The 12,500-nt window shown below is 46.6% G+C and overlaps 2 protein-coding genes across 3 annotated transcripts; one reads left to right on the forward strand and one right to left on the reverse strand.

Annotated features, from left to right (window-relative positions):
• The first annotated feature begins 2,676 nt into the window (after positions 1 to 2,676).
• On the forward strand, positions 2,677 to 5,635 carry LOC311354196 (nicotinamide N-methyltransferase). Of its 2 annotated transcripts, none has more exons than XM_084473995.1 (4): positions 2,677 to 2,768; positions 3,310 to 3,514; positions 4,004 to 4,211; positions 4,921 to 5,635. In XM_084473995.1, the coding sequence occupies exons 2-4, from the start codon at positions 3,340 to 3,342 to the stop codon at positions 5,354 to 5,356; spliced, it is 819 nt and encodes a 272-aa protein (XP_084330121.1). In that variant the 5' UTR covers positions 2,677 to 2,768; positions 3,310 to 3,339; the 3' UTR covers positions 5,357 to 5,635. The 2 variants fall into 2 exon arrangements, with proteins under 2 accessions (XP_084330121.1, XP_084330120.1); XM_084473994.1 differs by having other exon boundaries at positions 2,704 to 2,821.
• An 899-nt stretch (positions 5,636 to 6,534) lies between these two features.
• On the reverse strand, positions 6,535 to 12,296 carry ufm1 (ubiquitin-fold modifier 1). Its single transcript, XM_084473996.1, has 6 exons — positions 12,241 to 12,296; positions 12,084 to 12,140; positions 11,638 to 11,695; positions 10,243 to 10,282; positions 9,871 to 9,903; positions 6,535 to 7,069 (listed from the first exon to the last, which is right to left on the reverse strand). Coding segments are annotated over exons 1-6 (285 nt in total). The 5' UTR covers positions 12,243 to 12,296; the 3' UTR covers positions 6,535 to 6,974.
• Positions 12,297 to 12,500: the final 204 nt, after the last annotated feature.

The following is a 12,500-nucleotide window of genomic DNA, read 5'->3' on the forward strand; positions in this document are numbered from 1 at the left end:
CAACTTGACCAGTTGAAGTTGAGCAATTGTTGACAAGGAAGCTGTTCTGTGTGTGTGTGTGTGTGTGTGTGTGTGTGTGTGTGTGTGTGTGTTTAATTGGTGAGGGAGTGTGTGTGTGTGTGTGTGTGTGTATTTTATTGGTGTGAGAGAGCGTGTGTGTTAGTGAGTGAGTTAGTAAGTGAGTGAGTGAGTGTGTGTGATCTTAGTAAGTGAGTGTGTGTTCGGAAGTCCTCCCCCCCCAAAAAAACAGCATCTGACCAAGACATCTGCGTCGTCTATCTGTCTGTCTTTTACTTCTTCCCCTGGGAAGGGGTGGTCAGCGTGACCCCGTCCTCTGCACAATACCTGGTCCCCTCCAGCTCGCAGACAAACTGCATGTGGGCCGTCCAGTCGAAGTGTCCTTCCTCGCAGCGCAGCCACTTCTGCAGCTCCCTGCGGTTGACCTCCGTGTAGTCCGACAGCACAATGTCCTGGTAGTGGGCGCAGGCACTGAGCACCGTGTGCAGGGTGGGGCCCGTCCCCACTTCAATCAGCCTCTGGCCCTTGTACTGGCCTGTACAGTCAGGGGGAGCAGCAGGCACCACGGAGACATGAGCAACCCACAGAGCTGCTAGTAATGCAACACACAATGCACTGAATTGTGTATTGTTGGGTTATTTTTTGTTACACAAAAAATAACCCAACCGTTTAAACTTGACATTATGTTTCTAGGTTAAATATTGACGTTGTTTAGGCTCTGCAACGTCTGAAATGGTTAGCTTTTGTGATAGCCACCTTGGACTAGAGCGGGTGAAAATATACGAAGCAGGTATGAAATTAACTGTTGAAAAAGAATAAATTAGATCGAAAATGTGTTCGGATAATTGAAGATACAAGTGTGTTGATTTGTTAAATGTTTATACAAAGATTAAAATTTGACTAAGTTGCGTAGTCTGAAGTAGTTGAAGTGTCAGAGAATGGGGGGACGGCTTTGGCGTCCTTCCATTGACTTCCATTATAAAATGTAAGGTTTAAAATTTTAAAAAAATATGTAAATTACTTTTGTTAGAAAAGTTGTAACGCACGATTCCAAGCTAATATGAACATTTTAAAAGTGGAATGGAGTCTCTGGGTGAACAATTGTGGAAGGGGTAGGGTCCCAAAATTTGTGGAGAATAATAAAGAGAGAAAGAAAATATATAAACCCTAAGAAGAACAATAGAGTGCTGGTAGCCTAGGAAACAGACAAATCTGCACGCACATGATTATCGTTGCTCTGGCCTAAAGCTTCTGCCACAACCAAGTATCCCGTATGGGGCCGGTTTGATATGATGGCTGTACAGAAATATTTATTAAAGTTATACAACAGATGGATAGAGAGGGAGAATAAAAGAAGGGATGGACAGAGGGAGAGATAGACGGATGGGTCGATGGATAGAGAGGGAGAATAATAGAAGGGATGGACAGAGGGAGAGATAGACGGAAGGGTCGATAATAGATTGACAGACTTTGAGCAATCTACCCACAAACGACCACCCTGCAGTAGGACCCCGAGGACCTCGGATCAGCCCTTGAGCCATCCGTAGAGCCACACATTAAACCTAGTCAGAATAATAAGGCCGAATAATAAAGAAACGCTGAAATTAGTTTTTCTGATTAGAAAAATTAAACCCAATCAGGATTAACCTTTTCCAGTAATCCACTTCCTGAATACGAGAAGGTCACCAGCCGCTCTTTCCCTAATCTCACGACACGCACCGGAGTATGATTGCAGGACTATAGCAGGCAGGTACGCTATTAATAAAACAAGAATGTGTGTAATTAAAACATTATGCAAATGCTTTGAGTGGCATAAGCAACAACCTATACCACCTAGGCCTGCTCAGTACAATACCGGGGAACAGCAAATGATCTGAAGGTCATTTAATTGATAACAGGCGTGATGACTATAGCCAGACATTCTGCAGGGACTGTTTAAACACAGTGCCAGAGGTTTGGATTTGAATGACTGCTCGGTTATAATCGGGTAGGCTTGTGAAGGACTTCTCGCGTACAATTGAGTTGCAATCGCACGGGGTTTGAAACAATTTGGAGTCAAGTGGTCATTGAGAGAGCCCTGCTGTCAAGCACCACAGAAGTCCGGCCGTGAGACGAGCAGGAGTCGGACCAAGACGAGCCGTCCTGCCCTGAACCCCCTCCAGGTCACCGCGCACAGCCCATGTTCTTGCGGGCCACCTAGAAGAACGCGGCCTCACAGTCGCGTTTCGTGTTCTGCTCTCGGTTATCCGCCAGCTGCCCCCCCCCCCCCCCCCCAAAATTCTTGAATAGAACATCAAAATACTATTTTACAATTGTGTTCGTGGTCTTCATTTCTACCCTTTTTTGTTTTTCGTTTCTGTCTGTACAACTACTGCGCAGCTCTTTTATTTTAATGAAACCCTTATTTTGAGATCTTCATCTTTTACTCTACCAAAGTAACCCCACGCAGGTAACCGCGATATAAGGAAAGTAGATATGAATTATCTCTAGATATCTATTATTTAAGACGTTAACTTTTGTATCTCAAACCGAAAATGTTAAGATTATTTTTATTTCTCCTCACCTATTCACATTTGGTGATTTTCCAACAGACCTCAAGTTCGGCGGACAAGATGTGAAAGCTGAGACGAAGGGCGCGTCCAGGCCGAGGCGCAGTGGGCGTGGCCAGAACAGGCGCTCCAAAATAAAGAGCGTCGCATTTGGAGCCATACGGTCCTTCAGAAACAACACAGACCATTGGTATTATTAAGGTCAGTTAGGTCAGTTGACCTTATAGTAACTCAAGGGAATTACAAGGAATGAGGTGATTTATTATTATAGGTTTATCGGTTACGGTTGTTTTGCAATGCATCTTGCACGTCGGTTTGGTTTAACTTAGACTTAGGGCTGTCGTTTTAGACAGGCTGGTGGTTGTCGTCATCAACTGTCATATTGTTTCAAGATAAACGGAGATAGGCCATTTATATTTAATTATGAATTTATTCATATCTACTATATATTTCAGTCTGTCTATTTTTATCAACCTTTAACCCGTCAGTCACAATCTAAATTTGGGTGCTTGAGTTTTGCGTTTGGTGCCGACACATGGAGAGAGAGATACTAAGACGACTAGACAGACAGAGAGGCACTGGGCAGACGGATAGACAGCAGGAGCAGACAGACAGACAGACAGCAGGAGCAGACAGACAGACAGCAGGAGAAGACAGACAGACAGCAGGAGAAGACAGACAGACAGGCAGGATGAGCAGCGAGCCACTACAGTTCCAACATTGTGTTCTCTCTTCCATGTAGACCAAAGTTCTCAGAGGCAGATCAGAAGGCATGGCCCATGACTCCGGGACACCGACGGTCTTCTCTAAAGAGATGTACCAGACCAAATTCGACGCCGGAACCTACTTGGGCTACTGCTATCAGCCGGCTCGGTCCCCGGAGCAAAGCGACAACTGGCGCTTTGTGAAGTTTGTCCTGTCCCACCTGAGCCGCACCTTCTCCTCAGGTACCGAGTCGCTGACACGCCGTTCTTCTGGTCACTTTGAGAAGAGAGAAAGAGAACCGTTACATCGGGGCCGATGGGATGGCCTGATTAGTGGTAACAAGTGATGTCATGTCACTCTACTGCAAACCCAGTTTAGCGACGAATTTTGTTACCAATTTCAGCCAGAGAAAAACCGCCAGTTGCGTCACAGGAATGATTTCGCCCCCTGAGCTTTGCTCTTCCGCAGATTCTATTAAAAATGGATTAAACCGGGGCACCCCGGTGGCTCACCGGGTAGAGCGCGTACCATGTAGGCTCATTTGCTCTGTGTCCTCCCTTCTATCTCCCATACATTCCTCTCTATCTCACTCTATAATATAATAAAGCATAGAAATGCAAAATTCTGAATTTCAGTCAATACACAATTCAGTGCATTGTGTGTTGCATTGCTAGCAGCTCTGTGGGTTGCTCATGTCTCCGTGGTGCCTGCTGCTCCCCCTGACTGTACAGGCCAGTACAAGGGCCAGAGGCTGATTGAAGTGGGGACGGGCCCCACCCTGCACACGGTGCTCAGTGCCTGCGCCCACTACCAGGACATTGTGCTGTCGGACTACACGGAGGTCAACCGCAGGGAGCTGGAGAAGTGGCTGCGCTGCGAGGAAGGACACTTCGACTGGACGGCCCACATGCAGTTTGTCTGCGAGCTGGAGGGGACCAGGTATTGTGCAGAGGACGGGGTCACGCTGACCACCCCTTCCCAGGGGAAGAAGTAAAAGACAGACAGATTGGTCAGATGCTGTTTTTTTGGGGGGGAGGACTTCCGAACACACACTCACTTACTAAGATTGCACACACTCACTCACTCACTCACTCACTCACTCACTTACCAACACACACTCTCTCTCACACCAATAAAGCACGCACACACACACACACACACACACACACACACACACACACACACACACACACACACACACACACACACACACACACACACAGAACACACAGAACAGCTTCCTTGTCAACAATTGCTCAACTTCAACTGGTCAAGTTGTTGATGACACGTTATTGTGGTAAGACAGCTTCTAGAAACCATGCTAGCTTCCTGTAGTGTTTACATATTAAACAATCCGCTCACACAGAGTCACAGAAACAAATCTCTGTATCCACTATCCACAAATGTGGAAAGATGTCCGCTGTTGTCGTAGGTGGGGGTAGGATGTCAGTTGGAAGCTGGAGAAGGAGCTCTTTAGAGCAGGTGGTGGGGGCTCCGTCCAAATGTGGCAGTAACGTGAATGCAGTCTCTATGATTCTCCCGAGTCTCACGTCGTTAGACTGTGACGGCGTAACGTTCCGTCACGTTCCGTCACATTCCGTCACGTTCCCTGTTTTTCCCGCTCTCTCCCCCCCCCTCAAAAACGGAGGACGCCCGAGGAGATCAGTGCCACCCTCCGGCAGAGGATCGGCCGCGTTCTGATGTGCGACGTCACCCTGGAGAACCCCTTCCACCCCGTGGTCCTGGAGCCCGCCGACTGCGTCCTGTCCTCCCTGTGCCTGGAGGCGGCCTGCCAGGACCGGGACTCCTACCGGCGGTCCCTGGGGGCCGTGGTGGGCCACCTGCGGCCCGGGGGCGTCCTGGTGCTGATCGGGGACCTGGGGGAGAACTTCTACACGGTGGGGGAGCAGAGGTTCCCCATCGTGTGCGTGAGCCGCGACTTCATCGAGGAGACCCTGACCCGGCTGGGCCTGGTTCTGCTGGACTTCACCACGCAGCCGGCGGAGAACCGGGAGCACAACCACAAGTGCGACTACGAGGCCTCGTTCTTCTTGGTGGCCCGCAAGAACGTGGGCCCCGCGTGAGCCGCGTCCCCTCGCCCTCTTTAGCCGTACGCATTTAGATCAACAAACCTACACCTCATAGACTTGACTGATAATGACCTATGACCCCTGGGGGCGTGTCACGTTTGACGCGTCATAACCCCGAAATAAAACAGGCTAGCATATAAAAGGTGGTTTGTCTGGTTGTTGACGGAGCGATCCAGGATTTTTTTTTTCAGCTTTCAGGATTTTTGAGCTTATGAAGAGGGAGATACAGTACAGTCTCCACTGGTCAATAAATTGGCTCATTCTCACTTTTTCTTTGTGCATCACAGATTGAGTTTTTCTTTACATGTTGTGAAAGGAAACTCTAAACCTAGTCTGAAGAAAATGATCAATGTGAGAAGAAACCCAAGTGTGCAGTGCCCTAATAATTCATAATGGTAGCTGTTGCACCAGTCAAACATATAGGAACTATCAAGTTCAGAATACAGTTTGCAACGAATCAAATGTTGTTCTTTGATAGACCTAAAGAAAAGGGCTTCTCAGTAATTCTGTGTTATAAACGGTGGCAGATTGTAGATGTGGACTGGATTATGGTCACCCGATAGGTCCATGACACTGGTGCCAAATGTTTGACCTTTGAATAGGACTTACTAGGCTACTACAGTGACAGTAGTTGGACGCTGGTATCTCCCATGCTGCATGAACCTGCTCGTCTTGTGAATCTGTGTTTCATGAGCGAGAATACTTTTAATTTATTCCAACAGAAAGGGTGAAATTACAGCATCAACCCAACAGAGGTCAGCAAAGATCTATGTTGCTTGTGAAAAGCGGAACTTGGTATTCCAACTAGTTACACATCCATACACATGAAGCTTAGCAGATAATTAATTGCATGAAGCACATGAAGCTTAACAGGTAATTAATTGCCTGGGGGCTCTGAAAACATACTATACATATTTGATAAAATGTTAATAGTAATTTCTTCCAATTCCCATGGTTTCAAACCTCTTTATCGTTCAAAACTTGTTCATGATGGGTTATACCGGGTTTAACAGATTAAGAAGGGGATCTTCTTTTGGGAATGAATAACATTTTGAGTTCTAGCTAGAGGGCCATGTAAACATCCCTTCAACTAAAGCTTTCAATATACACTGGTTATCAATGTTATGGTCCTGATTGACAGATCAATCAATGAAAGTAAACATGCAAAGAAATGTTGGTTAGACACACGTAGTAGTATGTTTTATTGTCCAAAAAAAAAAAAAGTATAACATTTAGAAATGCCAACTCCATGCTCGTTACTTTTTGCAAGAGTTTTCGCATTGTTGCAGCTCCATCTTCAACCTACTCCCCGTGCAGTTAAGACTCCAAACAAAACGCTTGACTGAAACCCTGCCAAAGCAGTGTTTAGACACACACACTTCCCCTGGCATGCAGTCTGTTGGTATCTATATGTGCGCCGCATTTGAAAAAGCTTCCATACAGATGACTCACTGCAGATAAAAATAAATATAGGGGAGAAAAAAAAATAGAAACTACAATTAAACCAAAAGAGCCGAGAAGCGATGGTCTGGGGTATTTCCTTGGTTTGATGCGTCGTCACGGTGATGGTGGAGGTGGAGGTGGAGGCGACGTGGGGTCACATGCGGGTGAGTCACTGTGGCGTCGTGCTGCCCGTCCGTCCGTCCCCTCCCACGCGGTCCCGGGGAATGATCCTCAGCTCGGAGCCGTGCTTCAGGAACACGTTGCCTGCACACGCACAGAGGTTAGACGTTAGCGCTCTGCGAGATGGGTGGGTGTCACAGCCGGTAGTCTACCGGACAGGGAAGTAAAACGAAATCGATAAATGAATAAATAAATGACACGTTGTTCTAGTAAATGAGAAGAAGGCTGTGATAAACTTACTACACGCTATGCCTGCAATGAGTTTGGGGGGCTTTTATTGTTAATAATTATGGTGCGCAGGTTCCTACGGGCGAGACGCTGAACTTCCGTCTCGTCGTTAATTGCGAACTAGGTCGGCAGCCCAGGGAATGTTGTGAGTGTGCGCTTTGATGCGCTCTCTCGTGCTCACTTTGAACATAAGTCTGCTTTGTATTTATTTATTTATTTATTTTTTTAAAGCCTCCTCTGAGAAGAGTCAAGACGCAACGCAAATGCAATAGAAAAATACAATGAGAAAGAAAAAGCTTTGAATGACGAGTGCAACATAGTTAATTCAATCAGGGTTTACAGTCCCTCGGTCCACGTGGTTAACACAAAAATCATATTAACAGCACCTGGCTTCAATCCAAAACGACGTATTACGATCCTAGTGGGCTTTTGATTCATCAATCAGATGATTCATACGTCCCATATTACAACTAAAACTAAAACAGACAACAGCAGCCCTGGCTTCATCTCCCCACCGGCTCTACGAGTCCCTGTCCTGACGGAGCATCAGTAACTGTCTCCCGGCGATGGACCCTCATAGTCACATGGCCCCCCGGCAGACACCTAGACCATCTTCAACATGGGCGAGAGAGGATGGATGGATGTGATTAAGCTGCACGCCGGGCCCCCGGGGGCCACTTGTGCCCCGCTCTGATCGAAACACGTCCTCCTCGTTACCATGTCGTTGTCGCTAACGAGGAGCGAGCGAGAATCTCAAGAGGCTTCGACGTCAAGGGAAGGGGAAAAAAAAAAAGAAGAAAGAAATCCCTGCTTACAGCTACTTAAAAGCGTGGCTTCCCCATAGGACTTCGCTGCAGAACTTAATATAAACCTTATTACTGAAGCTTCTAAAGATAGACGCAATACACACATGGATAGAGGCTGGCGGTTACATAAGCCAGGCAGGTCACCAAGGTGCTCTGGGCTGAGGGGGGGGGGGCGGGGGGGGAGTACGCGGCGCATATGCATCCAGCCGTATTGCGGCGGGATTACGTACACCTACCGGTTGATGGCTGTGGTCGTGCCGATGGCCTGCGAGTGAATCCGTCAAGAGGCTGTGTTCTGCTCTGCTCTGTTGCTAGGACTGACCTAGCAACATCGGTGGACGTCCCTTTTTGACTCAAATGACCTTAATTGAAGCGAGCGTGGCTCCCTACATTACGGTGATGTCAACCTCAGCACCCACCTCCCCACGGAGGCTGCAGTGAGCGTTTGTGGACTCGTTGGCCACTAATCAAACCAGGGTGACTCTATTCATTACCAGGCCAGTGATTCATTTTCTCTCTCCATTCATGTGATCAAAATGAATCACTCCGTCTCTAACCTTTTATAATTCCTTGAACCGTTTACATTTGCCAAACCACAGCGGAGCCGAGCGTGACGGAGACGCAGGGCGACGGAAACATAATGGACCGCGAATAGAATTGATGCCGCGTCAGACTCGGAGGTGCGGCGCATCAAAGCTCAAGCTCGGCTTCTAAGCCGGCGATTTGCATACTGTTTGTTCTGCAGCTTAACATCTAAATGTAGGCTACGACGTATTGCAAAATGGCCCGGACGATCCATACACCCGGGTCAGATGGGTCTCGCTGTAAGAGGATTCTTTTCTCATTGCTCGTGAGCCGTTTTGTCCGCGCAAATCATTCATTTCAGTTTGACAGGTCAGCGGCGTGCAGGAAGGCTCGGCTTTCATCCCCGCCTCCTTTGAGTGGAAGGGTTTGAAAAAGATGAACGAGTGCATTTCCTCCGTGCGATAGGAAAGCTTCGGCGGGAGGCGAGGACCATTTAGAGAGAGTCGTCTCAAGATCGGGGGCTATTCTTAGATGGACAACGTGAAAGCCTGACTCAAGCCGTCATAAAACCACCCATCTCGGCAAGCCTTTTGTCTGCGTGTTACACAGAAACCAGCCGGTGAACATCCACCAATGCGTCATTGCCTCTGAACTTCAGCGCGTGGCCTCTACGAGTTTAACGACGCCATTGATCACAGGTCCATGCCGTTCGCTCAGCCTCCATGGTGCTTCCTCCACCGGATCCGTGTCAGAAGTAAAAGGCCATAAAAGCGAATGGCCAGATTGATACATTTCTATAGGCAGTATCATCTCATTATATAGTGTGAGAACGGCACTGACTGTGGGGGGGGGGGGGGGGCGGCCCCGGAGCATCACTAATCCCCTTTTAATGCCACTGCGGCTCACGTCTGAAGACGTGTCAATAACAAACAGTGTACAACACCAGCCGACCAAAGCACCCTTCTGCTGTGATGAATGACACTTCCATTTGGCAGCCACTGTAATCCAGAGCGATTTACAAGCCGGGCTGGGAGCCATCCAGGTGATAATGAATACGACTGATCGAATCTGAACCACAAGATCAGCCTGATATTCAGACAAACCCAGACAGATGTACAGCCCTGCCAGCCCGCGACAGACCAGTGCGGCCCAGGAGACATAGCTGGCTGAGTAGGCGTTGGTGCGCGTCACCCTGTACACATATTCTCTGTAGACAAGAGACGAAATAAAGACCAAAACAGAGACAGCTGCTTTCTTAGGAGCGTTAGTTCCTCTGCAGTCACACTGAGAGAACAGGAAGGAGGCGGAGAGAGCGTGAAGACTCACCTGCCGTCTGTGCCGGGTTGATACCGATCCCATCTGCATGGGAGTCGAGAGAGAGGGGTGGGATCAGGAGGGATGGAAAGCACGCACGTTAACGTCTGATGTGTTGGGGTTTAGTCTCCATTTTTAACAGAGTCCCGTACTGGTAAAGGTTAGCACCCTGAACAAAACTATATGGATGAAACACATTTCGTCTGTAACTTAGTATATCAATTATGCAAATAATGATTGCTGACATCCATTATAATGCCAATAACAATGTCATTAGGAGAGATTCAGTGATTGAATCTATGCCATTTTCCAATGAAGACACAGTTCGGAAGGCAGCGTCAAACCAGACAATAACACAGCAGCAGGGTTTTCGAGGGGACTCACCGTTTGTGATGATGGCGCTGGTTGCTGCTGGCACTTTGAACTGTGGGACACAGAGAGTCACAAACCTATGACCCGCTGACACCAATTTGGAGGACGATGCGGGAGGCTGTTGCCCGCTCTTAAACGTGTCCCCATATAACGAGAAAACACACATACCCCTCCAGTGGTGGCAATTATGTGTTGCTTTTTTTTTCGAGTGGATAAAACCTCAGGGCAGACAGGTAAACACAAACACACACACACACACCAGATACACACACACACACACCATGTATTCCAAGCAGGTATTCTGTAAGCAGCGAGCAGTCTGTATTGATAGTACAATAAAAATAGGTGCTAGTAGTAAACTGATTTCACAAGTAGTTCCAAATAGTTACAAGTAGTTCACCTGGACTCTGCATAACCTCCCCCCTTACGATACGATACAACTTTATTAATCTCGCGTAGGAGAAATCTGTTTGTTGCAATAGCCCAGCAGCAGTAGAAAAACACAGGACGATAATAATAAGAATACAAAGAACTAATACAACAAAAGTAGACGCTAAGGGAAAATGCTAAACAAAATGCTAAAGTAAGGAGAAGACAAGACAAACAGAACAAACAACAACAAATAGGGCAAACAAGATAGACTTCCCCCCCCCCCATCACCCTCCTCCTCCCTTAGTCTCCTAAAAACACCCCTCTTACACACTTACTATACGTCCTGGCACTTAAAAATAGTACTTAGCATTGAGTAGCATCTTATCCTAGCTGTCTTTGTTGTATACGGGGAGTGGGTTAACCTTGTAATTGTAAGTGCTTGGCACTTGGTTCTATGAACATCCTTACTGTAATGACAGTGATATATTGTTGTTTCTCTTTCTTCTGATTTCTTCTAATGTGCTTATTGTAAGTCGCTTTGGAGAAAAGCGTCTGCTAAATGCCCAAATTGTAAATACGAAAATCCATTAGTCCAGAAGGTTAAATTAGGTGAAGTCACTAATTCACCAGAACGTTCTGGACTAACTGTATTATACACAGAGATGCCTTAGACATACAAGCACCTAACTTAGTTTGCAACTCTATAAGGAAGGCATGTACTTGATGACTTGCAATAGGGAATGCAAATGTAAAAAATGTATCTTTTTAAAGGAAATAGCCTTGGTTAGATTAATGACATCCCATCTGTTTGAATAATCATGACTTCTTATTCCATTCAGATCAATATATTATAAGGGTTGCTGATGCATTGGGGATAAAAACATTTAAATTATCTAAATCACTGCATCACTCAAATAAACCTATTGTATGTAGGACCTGTATGGATGCTTCCATGTTTGTTCCAGCCTCCAAACGTAGAACACACCGGCCACGACAGACCGTGATATCAGGGCTACTGTTGGTGAAATATCTTACCTCCTCAGCGGCAAACTTTAACACTGCGGTGAATGGAGTGCTCTCTGGGACGCTGAGTCTGTAACACACACACACACACACACACACACACACACACACACACACACACACACACACACACACACACACACACACACACACACCATGAAATACACAGAACAGAGGCTCTCTACTTACTGGCAGCTGTTACATTGAGCAGCCTACTTTAAAGCAGAGTATACAAAAATGACGACATCCAGATGTACAGATGTACATACAGATGTACATAAAAACAACACGGGGAATATTGATCAATTGCACCGGCTGACAGTGCACGTTTAGGCTGCACGTCTCAGATAATGTGTGCCGATAAGCTGTATTCCAAACCAAACCATCACCATAAAACAATGAATGGACACAACAAGACACAACCCCGGGTGTGCATGATGAGCTGTCACTAGACTTACACTTTGTATGGTAGTCGAGGATCCGACGTCAGTGTGATTTTAAACGTGACTTTAGACCTGAGGGAGAGTGTAAATTGCGTTATTAGGAGGGTAGTGTCAGCCCAGAAATGGAACATGTATTAAAGAGCAAATCGTCCAGAAACTGTTTGAAACTCACATCTTTTCTGGCTGGATGGATCCCTCACCACAGTAGTACACACAGACCCGGAAGTCCAAAGGACCCGAGGAACACGTCATCTCTCGTTTTGAGGGATGTATTTATTTATATTTAGGTTTTTCTCTAATATTTTTTAAGTATACGCGTATAAAAATGTTCTTCATAGAAAAAATATTGCTTTTAAATAGAAAATAAATGTATTTTGTTGGAGGTAGTACATTTCTAAACGCAGGCTTTACCGTAATGGACCATTGCATGCG

The sequence above is a fragment of the Micromesistius poutassou genome, assembly GCF_964030765.1.
Source record: "Micromesistius poutassou genome assembly, chromosome: 10".
NCBI classification, from domain to species: domain Eukaryota; kingdom Metazoa; phylum Chordata; class Actinopteri; order Gadiformes; family Gadidae; genus Micromesistius; species Micromesistius poutassou.